This window comes from Arvicanthis niloticus, chromosome 11, assembly GCF_011762505.2.
Source record: "Arvicanthis niloticus isolate mArvNil1 chromosome 11, mArvNil1.pat.X, whole genome shotgun sequence".
NCBI classification, from domain to species: domain Eukaryota; kingdom Metazoa; phylum Chordata; class Mammalia; order Rodentia; family Muridae; genus Arvicanthis; species Arvicanthis niloticus.
Genome location: NC_047668.1, coordinates 63934766 through 63958042, shown reverse-complemented (window position 1 = coordinate 63958042; position 23277 = coordinate 63934766). Strand labels below are relative to the sequence as shown.

The 23277-nt window shown below is 43.2% G+C and overlaps 1 protein-coding gene across 2 annotated transcripts in view; it reads left to right on the top strand.

Moving 5' to 3' along the window:
* The first annotated feature begins 604 nt into the window (after positions 1-604).
* Positions 605-23277, top strand: part of Fez2 (fasciculation and elongation protein zeta 2) — a 38510-nt gene continuing 15837 nt past the window's right edge. The window contains exons 1-5 of one of the 2 annotated variants that reach the window (XM_034514463.2): positions 605-907; positions 5579-5687; positions 13662-13778; positions 15971-16112; positions 17932-18200. In XM_034514463.2, the coding sequence (XP_034370354.1) occupies positions 660-907; positions 5579-5687; positions 13662-13778; positions 15971-16112; positions 17932-18200 (885 nt within the window). In that variant the 5' untranslated portion in view covers positions 605-659. The remainder of the gene's footprint in view (positions 908-5578; positions 5688-13661; positions 13779-15970; positions 16113-17931; positions 18201-23277) is intronic. The other variant, XM_034514464.2, reaches the window with a different exon arrangement.

Genomic DNA, 23277 nt, shown 5'->3' with positions numbered 1-23277 from the left:
TGCAAAAAATTAAATAAATAAATTAATTAATTAAGAGAAGCCAAGTTCATGAAACAAAAGCTTCCCATTCCTCAGCCACACTTTTACAAGATTTAATTTTCACTAAGCCTTAACACTCTAGCTACAGTAAGTAATAAGGCAGTGTCCGTGTATAGCAAGTAGGTGAATATTTATCATTGAGGCATTTTCTAAGTACTTTGAGCATATCCACTCACATAAGTATTCAGCAAGTATGTAGTTTGCACGTGGGGGAGATGTGTTTGTGGAATGAATTTTAGTACCACATAAACATTTCCCAGTAACTCTTGTCAGTCTAGATGAACTGTTAGGAATGTTCGCCTGGGGCAGAAATCTGACAGTGGGTTTAAAGTCTTCCTTTTAGCCACATTTAGACAGGGACGCTGAGGGAAGTTATTTTAAATGATCAAGAACATAGAAAGTGACTCAACTCAGTTAAGGTTTTCCTTTCTCTGAGAACTGGTAGTCAGCTCCAGGAGTTTCAGGAAGTGAAGACTTTAAAGTCAGCTTAGGTCTGGTTCACCCAAGAGCTGGAGGACAAGGGGCGTGGCCCAGAGTGGGCGGCACCAAGGGGGCGTGGTCTGAAAGCGACAGGGCGTGGCCGTCTGGCCGGGGCGGAGCGCACGCCGGCAGCGGGCGCGATGGCGGCGGACGGGGACTGGCAGGATTTCTATGAGTTCCAGGAGCCGGCAGGGAGTGTCCAGGACCAGAACTGTAACGCGAACCCGGAGGCTGGAGCGGGGGCACACGCGGGCGGCGACAGCTTCCCGGCGCTGGCTTCCAGCCTGGAGGAGAAGCTGAGCCTGTGCTTCCGCCCCACGTCGGACGTCGAGCCCCCGCGGGCGACCGTGCGGCCCATCACGGAGTGCAGCCTCCTGCAAGGGGACGAGTGAGTGCGGGCCCGGGAACGGGCGGGAGCGGCCCCTACCTCGCCCTGCCCCCGCCGCAGCCAGGAGTACGCACAGGCCCCGCCCGGCGCCCTCCTTCTTCCTCGGCCGCTCCCAGCCCCGCCCCGGGGCTGCCGGCCTGGCCCGCTGGAGTTTAAATGCCCACTGCCCTGCCTTCCTTTGAATCTTCCTGCAGACCCCTGTGTGCTTCCTTGTGGGAGACCCTGCCTCCTGGGGCACGTGTGGGGTCATAGTTCATTCATTCAACTCGCTTCTGTTAAAGACCCTGCCATAGGCTTGGCACTGGGGATGCCGGAGTGGGCATTGCTCCCCTCAAGTAGGACACAAAATGAGATGGGACATAGGTTGGTTAAACACGTGTTTTGCACATGTAATGAATGCTTTGATAGGTATTTGTAGCGGATATGGGAGATTTCAAAGGGGATGTCCGGATGAAGACTTCATAGAGAAAGCAAGCCGCAAACTTCCTAATGGAGATCTGGGAGTTACATAGAGTGCAGAGGTGTGAGGTGCCATTGAAGTTACAGAAGTTTGTTGGGCCCACAAGAGCAAACTGTCACAGAGGCAAAAAGTGAAGGGCATCTCTTACTAGTGACATCTAATAGTGTATCCAGAAGACCCCAGTCTTCTCTGTGATTAGCTTCAGTGGGGGACATTCATAGAGGTTGATGAGAGCACTTTATTCTAACACTTTAAAACCCAATTATTATTTTGTGTAAATGAGAGTTGTAATTATGTACCATGGTTTTGCATCAAAAGCAACCAAAAAAAAAAAAAAGGTGCAAGTCAGTGAGCTAGGGTGTTTTGTTTGCAGGGTGAGAGAAGGCCCTAAGAGTAGGGCGCACGCTTTTAATCCCAGCACTTGGGAGGCAGAGGCAGGCCGATTTCTGAGTTCAAGGCCAGCCTGGTCTACAGAGTGAGTTCCTAGGACAGTCAGGACTACACAGAGAAACCCTGTCTCGAAAACAAAACAACAAAACAAAACGAAACCAACCAACCAAACAAACAAAAGAGTACTAGCACTCTCCTTAGGACCAGTTTCCAGAGCATTGCAGAGGTGGAGGGAGACACTAGACGTTAGTGAGGAGAATGAAAACAACGTTTTTATTACATACCAATAGTTTTGTGTGAGTTCTTGTGCGATTGTGGACGGTCAAAGCAAGCCCGTCGAGCACATCCTTGGAAGTCAGAGAACCACTTGGACAGTTCTCTTTCTACAGTGTGCATCCCCAGGGTCATTGGTCTTGGTGCCAGGCACCAGGCACCAAACACCAAAACCATGGGAGGAATTCTTGAACTATGTTAAGATTCATGCCATTAAAAAGTTTTAATTTCTCAAGGAATTAGGAGATTTATCAAGAAAGGACAAAGAGAGAGGGCAAAGGTAAACATGGGTAAATCTGCTCCAAGACCCTTCTATTTTAAGTTCTCTCTTGCTCATGGGCAGAGGAGGGGTAAGTGTGTGTTGGGAGTTTAAGTGCAGAGGTAAGCAAGCATGCAGTGCACAACGAAAGGTGACTTTTGTAGAATTTCCCTAGGAGCAGATAGCTTCATATATGTGTAGATTTATATACTTAAATTATTGAGACTTATTGCATGTTCTGGATTTTAAATTTATATTTATGAGTAACTTACTTAAAACAGATGAGTGTAGCTTGTACCAAGATTCTTAGAAGACCTATTTCTGGTTCAGCTGGAAAGTTTATTTTAGCCTGTACTTCCAAGTTAGGTGGCTGTAAAATCTAAACTATTTTGTTGCTTTTCCTGTTTTGTCTCTTGCAGCCCAGGCTGGCCTTGAACTTGCTATGGAGTTCAGGCTGACCTTGAACTCCTGATCTTCCTGCAGCCCTTCATGTGCTAGAATTACATGCATAAGCTACTAAGCCTGGTTTTATTTTGTTTTCCCTCCATCTGGAGATAGAGTCTCATATAGCCTCAAATTCATTTTGTAGCTGAGGATGACCTTGAACTCCCAAGCTTTCTTCTATCTCTGCTGATATTAAAGGTATGCACTAACACACCCAGTTTTCTGTGGTGCTGGGACTTAGCCCCAGGGCTCATGTATGCTAGGCAAGTATTTTAGCCTTTCCCCTTCATCTTTAGCCCATGTTGCTCTTGATAATGGTTTTTAGTAGGTGTATTGGTGAGAGTGTTCTGATTTGGGAATGTGTAAGCAATCTTCTCAGAGCTAGGGCTCATCCCTCCGGTGTCCTCTCTCTCGTACACATTTTCTCTCTGTAGGGTCAAGTCTAACCCATTTCAGTGGTTAGAAAACCCCTTTGCCCAAATGCTGCCATGACTTGGGTCTTTTACTTGACTCCCTTGAGCTTTGGTTTCAGTTTCTGTGGATATGGATTGTACTTCTCTACTCCAGGAGAGCCACTGCCCCTCCGACTTTGACTCCAGCAGGAGCTCTTCTAGCAGCTGTCTGTGACAAGTTGTAGTATCTCACTATAAAGATGATGGCAGAGAGAGAGAGAGAGAGAGAGAGAGAGAGAGAGAGAGCTGTTTATTGTTTGTTTGTTTTGTTTTTTGTTTTGGAATCTGGAACCCACAGCTACTCCTTCTGGGAGAGATACTCCACTATCTTTTATCTTCTAGCCTCTTTTAAGAAGGATGTGACCAACAGATAAAACAACCCTTCCAAACCTGGGACTCCTCACCTATTAGAATATTCTGTGACCTTGGCCAGGGCTGGTTATATAGTCAAGGTTAGGTTTCAAGCCTGGGACAAATGGCTTAAATGCCCATTAACATATCAAAGTGGACACTGGCTGCCAGGCTCTTCCTATGACCCTCAGTTCCTTACAGGGCCCTCCAGGCTGGCATACCCTGCCCCTAACCCTGAACTCTCCAGGGCTGCTCTTCCTTCCCTATATAACCCAACCATTTTGGTTATCTGCTCTCTTTGGACCTTTGGGCCTTCTGGCTGCTGCAGCTGCTTCCCGCTTCTCTCCCCCTTTCCCACGACACATCCCAGCTTAGGACGTTGATGTCTGTCTCTGCCCCTGCCTGTGCCTTCGCACGTGTCTACAGTGAACCCCTCCTCTACCACACCTAGGAGCAGTCATGGTCCTTTCTCTTTTTATTTCTTCTCATCATTCATTCATCTGTTAGTATTTGAAATGTTGGGGCCCAGGGTGGTCAAACTCAGTAAGTAGACAACCTGGCCTCTGACTCTAGTTCCTTGACACTAGACGATATCAGGTTCCAGCAGGGAGGCAGTCTGAGTGAGCCTGCCAGGGGAGCTCTGTGGGGTGATAGACCCCCTGCTTTGTGAGGCTGATTTGGGTTTGGAAGCTACACATCCCTTGGGATGTCATATTTCTGACAGCTTCTATTCTTAAATATGGGATCTTGTTTATTGAATCTAGTGTGTTGCTTTTCCAGTTTTAAACCTACATTGTTATGTTTTTGCCCTTGCTAGGATCGTTTGTATCCTGATGGCTGACAGACCGGCACACATGTTTCATGACTTATTATGTACAATTAGATACATGTCACAGAATTTCACTTTAAGAAATATGACATGTTAGTGTAGTTTCCCAGGAAGTAATCAGATGTGTACGTGTAACCTCATTTACCTTAATTAAATCCCATCTTACTGAACTCTGCCCTTTTTTTTTTTTCACAGAACACTGTATTTTTCTGTGTTGATTATTATTTTGATACCCAAACCTGAATTTTATCATGAGGTCTGCTGTCTTTGTCCAGTGTGGTTTGTAATTTTTCTCAGTGCAGTTTGTTTGAGTTAATACTTAGAGCTGGATAAGGCATTTACTTCATGTCTAAGCTTTGTTTTGTGCCAGGGCAGGTGGGTTGTATAACCTGCCTGTATATACAAAAGCCTTCATTTTTTTACCGGTGTATCAGCTGCAGCTCCATCCTGTTACAGTCAAATCAGATATTAAATCTTTCTCTCACTTTGAGACTGAATCCTTTCTCCAGAAAATACATCGTCCCTCTGGAAAGCACAGTGTGTCACTTTGTATTTCTGGAGAGTACTAAGATTTCCCCTGTATGTTGGCTTTTTACTGCAAAACAAGGATAGCAAAGGTTTCTGATTCTAATGTTGTTTATGAGGATTAAATGAAGTCCCCCACCCCCCAGGTCTCTATATCTCCATTTATCTATACTGCTTGGGTTTGTTTGTTAGTTTGATTTTGCTGTTTTACATTTAGTTACTTACTGTGTGTGTGTGTCTGTGTACTCTGTCATTCTCTGTGTATGTGTCCTCTGAACTTTGAATAGTGACCTGCACATAGTAAAATGGAAGTGTTAATGGCTGCCTTTATTAGAGTTCTTTTCTTTCCCTTTCCCTTTCCCTCTTTCTTTCTTTCTTTCTTTCTTTCTTTCTTTCTTTCTTTCTTTCTTTCTTTCTTTCTCCTTCCTTCCTTTTCCTTCCTTCCTTCCTTCCTTCCTTCCTTCCTTCCTTCCTTCCTTCCTTCCTTCATTTCTTTTTTATTTCATAAACAAGATGTCATCAGTTCAATTGTATGATTTCTCACGACTCTACATTGGTTGATGTTTTTCTAAGAAAGAGTTCACCTCCTATTTATTTTATTCTGAGTCCCTTTACTATGATACTGGATTTTTAACTAAAGCTTTGTGGAGTGGTACTTTTTACTGATTGCTGGTTTCTTCTGTTTAAGGATTTGGAACGCCCTGACAGATAATTATGGGAATGTCATGCCTGTAGACTGGAAGTCATCACATACGAGGACCTTGCATTTGCTTACTCTGAACCTCTCAGAGAAAGGGGTAAGTGAGGAGCTGGACCAGAGTGGCTGCGTAGCCAATGCTGATAGTGGGACAGGAGCGGCAGCATCTCTTAGTGCCAGTTGGGTGGAGCTGCCATATTTTCAAGCTCTTGGGCTGGCCCACTCTTGCTGTCTTGTTTCCACTGCTGTCCCTTTGCTAGCACAATCTTACTGTCTTTCATGTGTTCCTTTTTACATGGCTGCTAAATTCTGTCACCACCGATCTCCATGCCTTTCTCTTTATAAAATGGAAATTGTGATCTGGTGAGAACACTCAGAACCCTACCTTCTGTTTAATATATTGGGGTATTGGAATAGCATCAGGGAGTTAGCTTTATGTGGTTTAGTGAGACTGGGCATGACGTACATTCTTGTGAATATTGAGGGACCATTAAAAGACATTTTTGTTTTTGACTTTTCATGAGGCACATATGTAAATATATGCACTCTAGAGGGTGTGTGTGTGCGCGTGTGCGCGCGTGTGCGTGCGTGTGCGTGTGTGTGCGTGTGTGTGTGTGTGTGTGTTTGTGTGTGCGTGTGTGTGTGTGCGTGTGTGTGTGTGCGTGTGTGCGTGTGTGTGTGTGCGTGTGTGTGTGTGCGTGTGTGTGTGTGTGTGTGCGTGTGTGTGTGTGTGCGCGTGTGTGTGTGTGTGCTTGTGTGTGTGTGCGTGTGTGTGTGTGTGTGTGTGTGTGTGCGCGTGTGCATGTGCGTGCGTGTGTGCGTGTGCGTGTGCGTGCGTGTGTGTGCGCGCGTGTGTGTGCGTGTGTGTGTGTGTGTGTGTGTGTGTGTGTGTGTGCGCGCGCGTGTGCATATGTGCGTATGCATGGGCATGTGTGGATTTGTCATGAGGTTGGCCTCAGGCATCCTCCAGTCATTTTCTACCTTATTTTTAACAATAGGGTCTCTATTGAATCTGGAGCTCACTAATTAATTCATGGCTGACCCGTGAGTCCCAGGCATCCTTTTCTTTCTCCCTCCCCAGTGCTGGGATTTAATGCCTGGCTTTTTATGTGGGTGCTGTGGATCTGAATTCAGGCCCTCAAACTTGTGGCTTCCTGCTCTAGCACCCAGACGCTCTTCCTGTCCCTGATCTTCTACGTTTTAATGCATGTCCATCCTGGTAGAGTCAGATGAAGATACTGTGAGGACACAGTGCTGCGATGGCTGGGGGGCAGAAAGAGGGAAAGGAGGATTTGAAGTAGGCACTCATAGAGTTAGATTTGTTTAAAGCTGCCGAGGAACACAGCCAAATTATTTAAATTTCAGTTTCACATTGTTTTAAGTTCTTCAGCAGAGAACAACGTCAGGTCATGTCAGATCCCCTGGCACGATCCATTTCATTAAGTGCAACTGTGTGATCATTGGCAGTACAATGCTGTGGGCTGTCAGTAGGTTAAATGGTATTGTTAATGTCTCATGAAATGATTTTCTTAAATATGTGACTTGAAAGTCTCCTGCTTTCAGTGTCTAGTGGAATACGGAATTCTGACTCTGTTTCCCAGAATTCTAGTGGACAACCAGTCTTATTGTTGGTTCCTGTCATTAACCCTTTAAGCTTTACAGATTGACCCGACACACATTTACTATACCAGACCAGAGCTAAATAGCATTTGTTCCAACTTCTGTTTATTTAGGGCCTAGCTGTCCTTTGGGACTTTGTCCAAGTTCCCCTCCCTCGATGAAGCTTCTTATTACTGTTTTAGCCTCTGCTGAGCTCATGGAATTATACAATTTTAGAGTTGACAGGATCTTTAAAGGACACTTAATCCAGCCTCTCTGATGGGAGACTTTCCACCTACAGCCTCACTGGCAGTCACACCCATGTCCTAAATCCTTGCAGGGAAGAAAGCACACTCCTGTGGAGAGACTGGAGACCCCTGTGGAGATGTGAACCTTTACAGGACTTGTTTTCTGTCCTGCAGAGTCTAGCCCTGATGTCTTGTGGGAGCTAGGCCCCGAAGAGCTTTGTCTGTGTGTCTTTCAGATCACCACTGTGCTTTCATATTAATCCTGTTTCTGAGTCTGTTATTAGATTGTGATTTCCTAGTAACGTCTGTGCCTGGCACTTGGTGAGTGCAATGTTGTCCATTTGTGGAGAAAATAAATGAGTGAATTACCTTAGTCTGGAGACTAAAGTCAGAGATCATAGTGGAAATTTTGCCTTATTTAAAAATCACAGTAGCACTAAGACTCAAGCACTCTGCTCCAACTTCACCGAATACAATGTAAGTCTTGTATTGTTCTTGCTCTGTAACTTCAGACAGTTTTGTCTTCCTTCGGCTGTTTTTAAGGCCAGAGTAATGCTACAGCCATGCTCGTGACTAGTTAAGCCTTTCCGTTTAATATGAATTCTGAATGTAGAAGCTCTATCTGGAAACACTCAGTTGATAGACAAGTGATAGACAAGTAATAATCAATCAGTCAATCAGTCACGGGTCGTGCTGTGGCTGTTCCACTGTTAACGAAAACTGAATTAGGACTTCACTCTCCAGAAAGATCACCTTATGCATGGAGTTGCCGAGGAACAAATAGACAAGAATGACATCAGAGTAATTCTGTTGCTCTTTTAGGTGGGTTTAACCTGGGAAAGTGGTGTTATTTAGGTGCAGTGCAGTATTCTTTCCATGATTGTGTAATTTAAAATTTACCTTTTGGAAGCACTCTTTAGATTCTGCTAGTTACAAAATGGGGTCTAAAAGGGCATTTCCCCCCACTTAAGAATAAGAGAGTAATTTGGGTTTTTTTTTTTTTTTTGTATTAAAAGCAATAGTCAGGAAAACAACAGTTAGATTTAGATATTTCGTTTTCTTTCATTGGCAGTCATGACACACGTTTCTGTATTTGTTGACTCTTTTCTAGAAGTCTGGCATATTCCACATTCTTACATGGGCACCACTGTTCCATCTGCTGGGTGTGCAGTTTAAGGCAGGGAACCAGTAGGACCAGCTCTGTGTCCAACCCGAGCGCTGGAGGAGTGAAGGAATGCCTGGCTCCAGAAGGCACACTGTGCCTGAGGGTGACTAATGAACTCATGTCAGCCAAAGTTAGCTTTTAAAGGCCTAAGCGGTTTCAGCGCTGGTGGACTTCATCTCTGTGGGGAGTGGGCCTGGTTCCCTCTCTGGAAAGCTGATCAGGGATCATTATTTCTGTTGTCATGGAAATTTAGTAATGTGGTGTTAGTGTGTTTGGAACCTGCTCTCAATGAGTTCTTCCTCAGCGTGCTTTTGCGATGGAATGCCTCTCTGTCATTCTGGCTTACGGTACCTCTGTGAATCCCCGCATTCCTTCTTGTGCAGAAGAGGACTGTTATCCTTTCTTCCTCCTCCTTTTCTCTGTCTTTCTCTCAGGACTAGGTGTCACGTAGCCCAGGCTGCCAGTGAACTTGCCACATGGCTGAGGATGAAGTTGAATTGCTAGTCCTTCTGCCTCTACCTCCAGTGCTGGGACTGGAGGTGTACACCGCCACGCCTAATAGAAGAAAGAGGGACTTTTTTTCTAGCGCATCTTGATTTCTTTAAGAGTAGAAAGAGGAAGACTGTATTCCTTATCAGTAATTTTAAAATGAAAACTTCATTTATAATCCAGAGAAGAAATATAAAACAAAATTCAGGTGTTCAAAGGTGTTCAAAGTACAACAGGGAAGGAAGGATGATGGAGCAGGTGACTTTGAAGTGTCAGAATTCTAATGGCAACTTATATATAGGTCATGTGGGTCATCTTATGCTCTTATGACCATGATATGACCTTAACCCCCACTTCGTTCCTGTGGCCTTGGAATCTTGCATTCTCTCATGAAGAGCCTAGTCTTTGACCTTTTTTTTTTTTTTTTAACTGAAATTATATTCTTTTTTTTGTCCCCACACACAAAACAGAGTTTCTCATATAGCTCTGGCTGTCCTGGAACTTACTTTATATAGACCTGGCTGCCCTCAAACTTAGAGTTCTGCCTACCTCGGCCTCCCAAGTGCTGTAATTAAAGGCATGCACCACAACTGTCTGGCTCCTGAAATTACATCTGTGAAGACAAAACTGTCATCTTCAGGAGCTATCACTGTGGGGCTGAGGTAGCTCTTGCCCTTCCTCCTGGATGCCTGTGCCATGTCCAGCACCTTCAGCTGCAACCTTTTGATTCAATCCCATTTTCACTTTTAGACTTTGTACACTGACCTTTCCAGAGGATGAAGTGGCTCTCTTACTGATCACCCTCAGACCGTAACCCCTACACAGCTCCTCTCTGGCTCCCCCCAGCAAGATCCCGTCAGAATCCCTGGTGAAGTTCATCTTGCCATTTCTGTGTGTGGCATAGTGACTTATAGCCACTTGTCAGTCAGCTTTAAAGGGTCACAAACGGTACTTCAGTAATGTGCTAGCTGGACCCCAGCTTCTGAAGCTATGGCTCAGACTCCAAGAGGTGCTGGGTGAGTGTGGGGATTGAAAGAAGTCTGGGTACAGCAAACAGTTTCTGAACACACCCCAGATCAATTAGATTCACTCCCTGCACCGTGTGACTTCATTGGCCTCTTTCTGAACACACAGCGAGTGCACTTTGCCCTGCACATACATATGACCAAGTACTTACTCATGCCACCTGAAACACCTTGGCTCAGGTTCGAGACTGTTGTAGTAGAGCATGTGTTGTGTCTTCACTGCACACACCAAGTTGTCTGTTCTTACAGAAACGTAATGTTTGATCGCAGAAACCAAGGATAGAATATTTTCCTGTTCTCATTCTCAACTATGCAGGCATCACCTAAGTGTGTCTTTGGGTTGTAATGAGTTAGAATTTTGCCCTTGAATGACTGTTTGAGTTGCTGACGTGAATTCCAGCAAAAATTGTTCCAGAAGTTTGGTTTAGGATTAGGACAGGGTTTCCAACAGTCTCTGACATGGCCCCACACATACTTCTGCTTTTTGTACGATATATTTGGAATTATCAGCATTGAGGGTTATAAAATCAAAGTCTTCATGGAGTCTGAAAAGTGTTGAAGATATTTGGGGTCTTAGGGTATTCATTATGTAAAAACAAATATATACATTTGCCTCACGAGTATGTAAATTTGCTTTCATTTTAGTAAGTGGGAAAATACATGCTTACCAAAAGAATTGTAAAATACATTTCTAAATTTCTTTATGTTTTATTATCAATAGATGTTTGATTTGTGATTTTATATATACCTAGGGCCATATGAAAATTTCTTGGGTTAAAAGAGGGTGGTGAATGAGAGGTTTGGGCCTGAGAAGACTGACTGTCTTCTGCTGATTCTTGATACCTGGGCAGTGGCAGTTCCAGTGTGAACTCTCTAGTTGACCTTCTCGCACACCCTCTGGGGAGGTCTACTTCCTGTGTCATTTCAGAATGACCTTTACTCCTGCATTGTGTCTGGCTTGGTGTTTGTTTCCTCTCCATTCTCCTGTGGTATCTTTCTGAGAATGAGTGCAGGAAAGGTACATTCTTTGAATACTGCACATCTAAAAATGTCTTTTTAGCTTCCACCTCGTTGTTAAATTGGCTGGGCATTACATTCCATGATGGCTTTTTTTTTTTTTTTTTTTTTTTTTTTTAAACAGGAAAATTGCATTGATTGTTTTCTGGCATTAATTGTTGCTGTTCTAAATTCAAATGATATATTAATTCCTGATTCTTCTGGTATTTTGCGTTTGTCTTTTACATACTTTATTCTGAAATTTCATCGTGTGCGTGTGTGTGTGTGTGTGTGTGTGTGTGTGTGTCCCTGTCCCTGTCCCTGTCCCTGTCCTCACTGCCAGACCTTTTCTGGCCTGAGATGCTGTGAGAAGTGGGAGGAGGAGGTGCACCACCCCTGAAGTCAGCAGAGAATTACAGTGTGTGCTGACAGTAGACCTGGGGAGTAGCAGATCCTCCCCATGCTCCCGTGGGCAATCAGCATGCTGGGGCCCTTCCTATGCCTTTTTCATTCCTTAGCTTTATTCTGGCTGACATTCATCTGAAAGCTTCCGAAACTCTTATGTGAGGAACAGACTCTAGAGACCTACATTCGCTCCATTGTACTCTACAGTTTAAATATACCCTATGTACTAGTAAATAAAATCACTTTTCCAGATAACCCTCCCCACCCCAGGACTGGAGGCTGAACCTAAGGCTCTAAGCAGTTTCTGAGCTAGATCCTGAGCCGTTTTGTACTTTGCATTTTGAGACAGGATGTTACTAAGTTGCCTAGACAGGCTTTGAACTGAGATCCTCCTGTCTCAGCCTGTTGTTGGCTTTACAGTCCGTGCCACCATGTCTGCCGAAAACTTGATAATTTAGTTGTGCTAAAATATTTATAAATGGTTGGGTGTTAGATATCCAAAATGCTTGTTTTAGATTTTAGATCTTTAAAAAAATTGGAATATTTGTGGGTATATAATGAGATACAGAGGTAGAACCCAAGTGTAAACATGATAACAGTATTGTTTTATATATCTATATTGTCTGGTAGCATTTTTAATATTTTTGGTGTACATTTGTTTTGAGCACAACCTGCAACACTGAGGTCGTTTGAGGAATTTCCTCTGGTGACATCATGAAGCTTCTCAAAAAGCTTCTGATTTGGGAACATTTTGGATATGAAAGATTTTTATTTATTTACTTAAATTTTAGATTACTATTGCTTGGCCTTTCATATAATATAATAATTGATTAATACACCATTTTAATGAAATACTATGTAATGTAATGGTATGGTTTCTTCTTCCATAGTCTTTCCTTTCTGCTTTGTTCTCATCCTGTGCTAATTCTTCTTGGAGAATAGAGTTCTAAGTCATGTGACAGTAGGTGAATAATTTGTAGTCAGTTAACGTTGACTAGTTCCTTGATTCTGTTGAGTCTCCCCAGGTAGCTTTCATAGTTGCTATGGATACAAAACTCCCAGTATTCCTGGAGGGGCTGTTTATATTGGTTTGAGTAGGTATAAGAGAAACCGATTGGGCATGACACAGTACCTAGGCATGGCAGCAGCTCCTGGATGAACAGTACCCAGGCATGGCTACAGCTCCTGCATGTGCATTACCCAGACATGGCTACGGCTCCTGGATGATACAGTACTCCAGGATTGGTTACAGCTATTGGTACTTTAGCAGCCCTGAGATGAAAAGGGAAGAGAGAGAAGGTCTTAGAACCTGTAGAGATTAGCAGAGAACAAGTCTGCTTGACAAGAGCTGTGGCCTTTGGTACAGAGCCAGAGCTGACAAATGGCATTCTGGCAGAGAGGAAGACAGCAGGATGAGCGCCCAGCACTCTGCTTCTCACTTTGCAGTCTCCTGGTGTCCATCAGTGCTGTGTAACCCAACTAAAAGCCAGAAGTCAAGGGCATCCTTTGATCTGGTCCATATGGTCAGCCTCCTGCGCACAGAGCTCAGGTAGAACCTGGCTTGGAGGCGATTGGAGGCTGTCCAGCATAAAAGGCTTAAAGGTGTTTTAGGAACCTAGAGGTACTCTTTCTTCATTCGGACGTTCATCTGGGAAGCTCAGTGTGGCGTGGGTAGGTCCTGCCTGCCAGGGTGTTGATGACTTTTACTCTGAGTGTTTGAATGTTAGAAAGTAGTTTGTAGATAGCTTGGCAAAATTTTAACACATGTCCTTTTGTTAACCATGGACTTGGTGCTACCTTCTATTCACTCCATGCCTTATAGTTTGCTAATAAATATTGTATTTTTTCTTCTATACAAGTGTAAGTTTTAAATACTGCCCTTGTAGCTGTTTTTTTCTGGAAAGAGATCTCTCTTTGTGTCAGACCATAGGGGTGTATGCAGCACCTGCCATTTTAAAGTTTGTCCTATAGTGTTCTTACTGCTGCTGGGGAGTATGTAACATGTGTGTGTGTGTCTGGGGTGCCTACCAACTCCCCCTTTCCAAGGAATAGCTCTATTGCATGTACTTTCCTGTTGTCTCTTATTTTCAGAAGCATCAGTTTCATCAGAAGGACTTACCTTTAAATGGGGATGCTTCTATTTTTAGATGAGTGATGGCTTGCTCTTTGACACCTCAGATGAGGAGGAGCTGAGGGAGCAGTTGGATATGCATTCAATCATCGTCTCCTGTGTCAGTGAGGAGCCCCTCTTCACCGCAGACCAGGTATGGAGGCGAAGCCTGGGGCTGAGAGCCGGTCTTACTATGGCAGCAAACAATGCTTGTCAGAACGTTCCCATTTCCTTTAGATTGTGTGGTTAATGCTGGCTTGACATTGAGTCTTCGATGGAGAAGTAAAACAAGGTATATGCTGTCCAAAGAAGATGATATTTTGTGAATTGGGAAGGTTTCCAGGCTAGTCACCGACTGTGATCGATTATAAGGAACTAATGGAGGGTTAGTGTTTAAACCAAAATTTAAAAAAAAAAATAACAAGTTTCTACTGCCTGCAAGGTTACCCAAATATGAGTGAATTGGAATATCTGAGTTGGTATTTTTGTTTGTTTTGAGGCAAGGTCTCCTTATATACCCTGGCTGGCCTGGAACTCCCTTTGCAAGGTGGTCTCAAACTACAGAGACACACCTGCCTCTGCCTCCTGAGTGTTTGAATCAAAGACTTGAGCTGCCGAGCCTGTCCCACCAGGCTTGTTTTTGTAGAGTCCCTGGTAAGAATTTTGACATAATAGAAGTGTCTGTATATCCTGTAGGAAGGAGCCAACCTTATACCTGTGGGGTACAGTAGTAATATCAACCTCATCCCTGTGGTATGGCAGTAATATCAACCTCATCCCTGTGGAGCTCACTGTAGTGATATCAACCTCATACCTGTGGAGCGTTGTAGTAATATCGACCTCATCCCTGTGGGGTACGGTAGTAATATCAACCTCATACCTGTGGAGCTCACTGTAGTGATATCCACCTCATGCCAGTGGAGCTCACTGTAGTGATATCAACCTCATACCTGTGAAGCGCTGTAGTAATATCGACCTCATCCCCGTGGGGTACGGTAGTAATATCGACCTCATGCCTGTGGAGCTCACTGTAGTGATAGCCACCTTATCTTCACTTGAAACCAGTTGAGTCAGCCCTGTCATTGTCTGAGGACTCCTCCCACCTCTGCACTGTTGTCAGAGTGTGATGGTGGCGGGTTGTGCATTCTGTCACCTTTTATTTTTAGTCAGGGAAGGGAAGGTCAGTAAGGAGATACGTTATGGCGAGGTCAGAGGAGTACGTGTACACAGGAGGAATGTCCTTCTGATTCCCTGATTACACTTGTGCTTGGATTGTTTGAGGCTTAGACAGCTGTGGTGCTGAGGAGAAAGGTAATACTATCTCTGGAAGGCAAGACCATCCAGAAAGAGGTGTGACCCTGAGCAGCCTCAGACCCTGAGAAATCTGCAGGACACCACATTGTTTCTGTTCTTAAGACTTACAGCCTCACGTCCTATAGCCCCTGGAGTGTCTCATTGTACTGTTCAAGGCTCTGTATGGGGAGGTGTCCTTCCTACTCAGCACCAGCCCCCTAGGGTTGACTCTCACTTTCCCCAGCTGAAGAGCTACGTTATGGTCACTGATTCCTAGTGCTTTCAGATGTACTCATGGTGTTTGATATCACCATTAAATTGTATTTTCAAATGTTTAATGCTTAAATGCCCTCCCACCCCACCCCTTTTTAAGTAGCGAGTAGCTTTCTCTTTCCTTTAAAGTTTCTACTTCCTTTTCCTCTCTAAGAATCTGGAGGCACAGTTGTAAGGCTTGAGTCATACGGAGTATGACAGTAGGTCGCGGTGTAATTAAAGCCATATGCATTTCTGGAGTCTTCCTTTTCCTCCAAGCTTTTTTCCTGACTGGTTCTGGTTTTGGTAATTTAAAAATACCTCTTTGTCCTTCACTGAATTAATAAATGAAATTCTTTTGCTGATAGAGCTAACTTCCCGCTTTATGCATTAATATTGTTATGTATGTTACATTTTCTAAGTTTTATGTCAACGTTTTGTAATGTAGATCACATTGGTGCTGAGCACATTCGTGTGGTGTGTAGTTCGTTTTCTCGTCTTTTTCATCTTTCATCTGTAACTATGATCTGTGTCTGAGTAAGTTATACCACCTTTTTTCCAGACACATCAAGATGTGCTAAGGTCTGCTGAATTCCGTTAGGCATTTCAGATCATATTCTGTTTAATTTTATGTTCATATATTCTAAATTCCATAAGCTATGTTCACTTTTACATGTGCTTCCTGCACATAGTAGGCACTAATTGTCCCTCTACTCAGATAGACCGGTAAGTACTGTTGGCGCAATGAGGGCTGTTGTTCGTTAATTTATTTGATTAACAGCAGTATACATGTTTTGGAAGGTTATTGAAGAAATTGAAGAGATGATGCAGGAGTCACCAGACCCAGAAGACGATGAGACTCCCACACAGTCAGACCGGCTCTCCATGCTCTCCCAGGAGATTCAAACTCTTAAGCGGTCTAGCATGAGCAGCTATGAAGAGCGTAAGAGACCCTCCTCACACAGTCTCTGTGCCTTCTGTCTACATCCAACATAGAATGTCACCATCTCCAGAAAGCTTTGATTTTCTCAGGTCCTCTGGCCATATAGTTCTCTGCACATACTTTGGCATGGCCTCTTTGTTCAGGACTCTTGTATTTTCTCCAAGCTCTGGATTAGTTTGCTTTAGGGAAACTTTTCTGCGGACTGGGTTGCTTCAACAGCCTGAGTTTATTTCCTGGTTGTTCTGACAAGCCTCAGGTCTAAGGTTAAGGGTGTGCTCCTCCCAAGGCCTCCTCCCGGGCCTGTGGGTGCCCGTTGTCTCCCGTCTCCTGTCTTCCTTCCGTACATATCAGTGTCCTACCCACACTTCCTCATGTTCCTGTAAGACACAGGTCACATTGGATTGAGGACCAGCCTTGTGCCTCATTTTAACTTAGTCATTTCTGTAACTGTTCCAGATGCTGGTGTACTCTGCTGTACTGTGGTTAAGACTTCAGCCTTTTTGAGAGAGGAAGTTTAGCTCATAAACAGCAAGATAGTAATATATTTATTGAAAATGATTCCTAAGTTTATAAACAGTTGTCTTTGATGTAGCTTTGAAGAATTTTAGGAAGTGAGATTTTCTTAAAGTTGGATCTGTGTTTGTATATGAGAACACTGGACTGTAAACACCATGTGGTTGGTTGTCATGAAGAGGTTCTGAATAGCCACACCCGGCACGGGATTGCTCTGAGGCTGGCAGCTGATGCATCGTGATTATTGCCAGGCCCAGTTCCCTGCTGGGTAAGATCTCGTTATGATCTGGGTTTGTATTTGTGGTCTGATCAGAGGTCTGAGGCTGGGCTGCCTTAATCCCTTTGTGTTATGTGGCTTTTTTTTTTTTTTTTAACCTTTGGAAGGTTCTCTGACACACCACATTTTTTTCCTCTGATGTGATTTGGCCACAGCTCTGTAGATAAGCCCTTAGCTTTTCTGGGGAACTAAATCCAAAATCAGTCTTGATATATGATAAGATACAGCAAGTATGTGGTAGTTAGCTAGCATTTCGAAAGGTTCCTAAGACTGGGTGGCCCGGACAGTGGAATTTACCTTCTCCGAGTTGTGTAGGCCAGGGGTTAAAATCCAGCTCTTTGGCTTGTGGATGGGGACAGCTGTGCTGTCCCTTGGTTTTCAGGAGGTCATCTTTGTCCTCTCTCTTCATTCTGTAAAGATAGCAGTTACATTGAATTAAAGTCTATATAATAAACTCATTTTCACTTTATGACCTTTCTAAGTCCTTCCCTCCAGCTCATGCAGACTCATTGCGAGGTGCAGACATTAGGGCTTCAGCCATGGCCTCCTGGCTCTCCCATGCTTTGGAGTGCTTGGGAAGGACTGAAGTGACTTCCATGGACTGTCCCTCCTTTCATCCTCCTGATCTTCAGCCAGATTCATGAGACGGGCCCTATAGGATTGAACAAGCATTTGTTTGATCCTTTTGAACTGGCTCTTTCCCCAGAATCCTGACTAGTTGCTTGTTAGTTTATGTCCTTTCCCTCTGGTTCTGTGTTTGTTCTTTTCCTCAGTCTTGGCTTTAGAACTATTCGTGGGTTGCTTGATTTATACACATAAAAATGGTTACATTTTCTTATCTCAACTGAGTGACTTTTCCTACCCACCTCTACTCATACGTACTCACCAGAGCTTCTTGGTTTCTGAGAAGATCCCAAACAGTCAGTATAATTACTTAGACTTTGATTTGCCTTTTGGTTTCAAACACCCATTATGGTGCCTTGAAACAGCCGTGTCTCAGTGTACGCTGTGCTTTGTTTCTGGCCACAGGAGTGAAAAGGCTGTCAGTATCTGAGCTAAACGAGCTGCTGGAAGAAATCGAGACAGCCATTAAGGAGTACTCTGAGGAGTTGGTACAGCAGTTGGCCCTGAGAGATGAACTGGAGTTTGAGAAGGAAGTGGAAAACAGCTTTATTTCTGCTCTGATTGAGGTGCAGAACAAGCAGAAAGAACACAAAGAGACAGCTAAGAAGAAGAAGAAGCTCAAAAATGGCAGCTCTCAGAATGGGAGAAATGAGAGAAGTCACATGCCAGGCACAGTAAGTGATGTGTGTGGGAAGCACCTGATGCTGTCCACAGGTCGCTCCAGCTCAGCTGGCCAGTGGTGGGTCTGGCAGGCCGCTCCTGTGCAGAGTATTGAGCCGCTAACCAGAGCATCGCTGGGATTCCACTAGAACATGTTTCCTCAGCTCCTTCAGGAAGGTGTTTCTTAGTGATTCTTCCTGTGCTGTCTCAGTACCTCTGCACTTGAGTGTGCAGGGGGCCAGTCAGTGGAAGGAAGAGAAGGAAAAGATGATGTCTTCAAGCAAAGAGGACTGGCCAGTGGTCAGTCCTTACTACCTCAGAAAGATAGTAGTAACCAGTTTGGCTGGCATGCTTATGAGTGTTTCTATTTTCTTTGTGCTTAGCTCTGGGGGTTGTATTATAAGCAATGAAGAGAGTCCTTTTAGGGGTAGCCATGAACAGTGCTGACCCCAAATGTAAACAAGTTCCTCCTGCCTGATGCATCAGAGGGTGTGGGTGGCAGCTGTGTGATATCAGCCACTTGACTGCGTATTTAGCAGACCGAAATATTACTGACAGGTGAGAGCATATTGGAATATTTGAAACCTCAAGCCTTCATAAAAGATGTTTTCTTTTCTAAAGTGAACATCAGTTAAACTTCATCATAAATATCAGTCATTTCTCTACCATTTTTTTCTGTGACCAGTTGGGGTACTATATAGCTCCACCCTGACTTCATATATGAACAAATGTTGGTTCTATTTTAGAGTAGAATGGTTGGGTAAAGTGATTCATTTTTGTCAATCACAATATAATATAGTAATACATGTCACAAACTGGCCCTTAAGGTTTAAAGTAATAGATGTTCTCTTTTTTGATTAAGTCTTGATTTACCAGAGAATGAAATCTCATTGGCAGATGCTGATAGAATCCTAGGAAGAGAATCCAGTTGCTGAGTAGCTGGGTCACCAACGTGTGGGTAATACATAATCTCCCGTAATCTCACCACGTAGTTCATTAACAATATGGCCAATAACATGAATAAATTCACATTTTTTTTAGTGTGATATTTATTTGTAAAATTCTAGAAAGCATAGAACTTACAAATTCACATTGAAGGATTCTGATGAATTTAGTTTTTGAAAATACCGATTGATCAGTATGTCTATTTAGGATGTCTGTTTACTCATTTCTAGTGATTATAAGGAAAGAAAAGCATTTGTTTGGCTATACTGTCCTGGAACATTTACTTTAAAATATCAAGGATAATATTTTCATTTGCATGTAGTATTTTAATAAAGACATAGCTTTTAAGTTGCCTGTTACGGTAGTGGGATTAAGTGAAATGCTTACTTGGTGAATCCTAGCATGGTTGGTAATTTCTCCATAACTGGTGTTAGGGATTTACATGCAAACCCTCTATTTATTGGTGTTAACACTTGGCTGAGAAAAACAAATTTATCCCTAGAGGGGTTTAAAGACTTCTTTTTGTAATTCCCGTATAAATAGGGTTAGCATGGCTCCATTGTGTAATTTTGTACAGTATTTATATGGAGAACTGGATTTGTCAAGACAGCAGGGGGGTTTTAGTTAAACCTTTATTGGTCTTGAAATAGAGTCATACAAAACTCCGTTTATTTTTTTCATAATATTTGAACTCATGAAGTTGCTTCCTGGTCCTGATCTACTGTTTGTGTTAAAAACTTCAGTCAGGATAGTAATGGCATGGCTCAGCTCTGGCACTTGTTTCCCATGTCTTATTTTAGCTCAGATGCCAGAGAAGAACCGTTCCGTCTGTAACACAGACGGCCTGAACCTGGTGGTTTGGAAGATAGTTATAGGTGGTGCAGAAGAACTCTAAAGTGAAGTGGCCATTTGGGTAAACGGATTGCTAGAGGAATTTCTTCTCAGACACTTAATGTAATGGTCGTAGCATGTAACTCACTAAGAACTGTCATCAGCAATACCAATTCAAAACCTGGTACCTCCATGCACACTGCCTGTTTTTCCAGTGACATCACTGTTTTCCCTCCCACCAGTGCATTTTAATGTTTCCTTGGGTGTGGAATAACTTCCTTTTGTTTTCAAAAGTGCTTTGAAACCTGTATACCCACTTACAGTTGGTGTAATAGTATTTCTGTGAGGGCCAACTTGCTCTCTTAGGTTCAGATGAAGAAATAAATGTCTGGCTGGGAATAGATCAGGGTTAAACTGTCTAGCTCTGTCCTTCAGCCTGTTTTGTTTCAAACATTTGCCCAAGAAAACAACTGGGGAAAGTGTTTGGGCTGCTGTCTAGAGAATTAGAATATTTTATCTGGGCAGGAGATGGAGTTAACTAGTAAAGGAAGTAATGCGTATCTTATAAAGGGAAATGTTACCTTGGTTTGAGTGGTGAATGTTAACTAGTACTAGATATGAGGTAAGGCATGGCAGTGTGCATTCATTGGCAAGTTTGTGGAGTATTCCTTGTGGCAGGCACTGGTTAAGATACAGTGGGGACTAAACCAGGCCAGGCTTACACATTGAGCACAGATTCTAAGGGAGAACAATTAATAGAAGCAGCCAACCAACAAATAAACATACAGAAAGAATGATTGACCTTTAAATGTCTTGAAACACTGCTGGCTGAGATGGTCAAGCTGCTGCCGAGTCATTATGGATGTGGTGGTTGTTTCTCTGCTGTGGCCAGGGATTGGCGGAGGCTTGTCAGCCCCTCTCCCAGTCTCAGTTTGGAAGGACGTTTATAAGAGTCAGTCTTAGGGCAATGCGATTTGGGACAGCAGAGGGCTTGTTGCTGCCTTGTCTTGTTTTGAGCATCTGGAGCAGCCTGTGGGTGGTAGAGGCTGGCCTGGTGGTGCTTCTGTTTGACGGGATGGTGACTGGATGCCTAGGTGAAAGCATGCTCTATATTTCACCATAGTTAATGCAGAGGGCCTCCCTCACCTGACGCTGTCTCCTCCTCTTCCTGTTTCTGTTTTTAAACTCATCCTTCAAAATTATGGTCAAGCATTGTCTTCCTTTCTTAGAACCTACAGTAAGGACTCCTTCAACACAGAATGGACTAGATTCCTTAGATCCCTCCTCTCTTGGGGCTAGTATGGTTCCTTTTAATTACTTCTAGCAGTATTGAAATACCAATCTTGTGTGTTGGTGTGCCCATCTCTGTGATGTTTTCTTGAAATTAGGAAATTTAACTTTGCTTCCTTGGTGTTTTTAGGTCCAGTATAAGGTACCTAATACATTTTTGTTGGATAAATAAGGGATTAATGATCTACATTTCTGTCTTGAATCTTTGTGTCAGGTGACAGCTCCACAGAGGCTAAGTAGCACATTAATCAAGGGTCCTGCCACTTAGGATGTAGAGACTTTTGAGTTTCAGATTAAATGACATACTGTGTCAAAGATTAGTATATACTGTGAGTAAATATTAGTTACTGCATATGACCACCTGCTTGCTAGACATTCCGCTCTGAGATATCCCATGGGGATCTGACATTTATGTTGTGAAACCATGATTAGTGTAACTAGTTCACTCACACAGACTCATTGAATTAATAGAATTTCTAGGTCTTCACATTGTTAACCATATTAGAGAGAGGGTCTGCCAGTACTTCCCAGAAGCAAAGGTATGATTGGCCTTTTTAAATGTACTGATCTGGTAGGAAGCTGTGGTTTGATCTAGTTGAATCCCTTCCTGTGTTGCTTATGATGTCGTAATTGAGGTGGTTTTTATATGTATATATGAGGTACAAACTCTTCAGCTACTACAGTTCCGTGTTGTGTTGTAGTCTGGCTCCAACCTCCATGTCGTACACAGTGCAGGCTCCTGAAGGGCTCATTTGCAGTTTATCAGTGCCTCACCCACCTCTAGCACATATAGATTGACTCCCAGAAGGCTTGGATTTTGGATTTGAATTAATATTATTCCCCCAGGACTTTTTTTGGTGGGGGGTGGAGTGGCTCCTGTTTATATCAGACATTTTCACAGATCATTAACTTTTAGAGGCAGTTCCCTTGGGTACAAAAACAAGTTGAAATACTCCAGGATATGTTTTAATTCAGTTGCTCCTGTACGTGCAGAGTTATCTCAGGTTTGAAAGACACTGTTGTTTACAGGCCTCTGTAACTGAGTGGATGAAAAAGGACATACCCTTTCAGAACCATGACTCTTTGGTTTACGGGACAGGTGGGAGGTGCCTCACTCTCAGTCTTTGGCTGCAAAGATATGATATACTTGGCCTAATCACTTTGAACTTTTTAGAGAGTTTAGAGTCTTATTACTCTAAACTCAAAATATATTATATATTAACTGGCGTAACTTGGAAAGCTCGCCTCTAGTGATGTTTGGGAGATTAGCAAGTGGTAACTTGCTATACGTTCTAGAGAAAGCAGGGAACTTGATTGTTAAAGGAATAGGGTCCTACAGAGCTGCTTTTGAATGATTGCTTAAAGATGGGGACGAGCTGGCTGGAGGAGGCTCTTCCTTGGATGTTTTCTCCCATAGGTGCATTGCTTTGTTTCTGATGCCTCTTGTTACAACTGTTGTCCAGTTTACTTTGTCTCTTCTTGTCCTGCAAGGATACCTCCAGTGACAATTTTCTATTTAATCTTGTTCAAAGCTGACATTAAGGTAAGAGAATTTTGTTTTCATTTAGATAGTCACTTATTAGGTCACTTGGAAATTACTTTAATTTCTCGTTTTCAGCCTAAAAGGTATATTCTGATATCTACTTGAAACTTTGTCTTTTGTTTAGAAAAATTAAAGTACCAGGGACCTCCTTTTCCCTTTCTTTAATTTGCAATTTTAAAATTGAACCTTTGGGAAGCAAATTGCTACTGCCCCAAATTCCTTCTCTGTTTATTTTATAAAGTTTTATTGAAACACAACCATAGCCATTCATCTACGCAGCACCCATGACTCTTTTTATACAGTGGAGACAGAGTTAAAGAGTTTCACTGGAGGCTGTGTGGCCAACAAAGCCTAAAATACTTACTCTCTGACCTTTTACAGAAACAGCCAGCCAGCTCCTGATTTACATTGAGTATACTTAATATTAGGGGAAGGGACTGAAGAGAGAGGCTCAATAGTTAAGAACATTTGCTCTTTTAGAG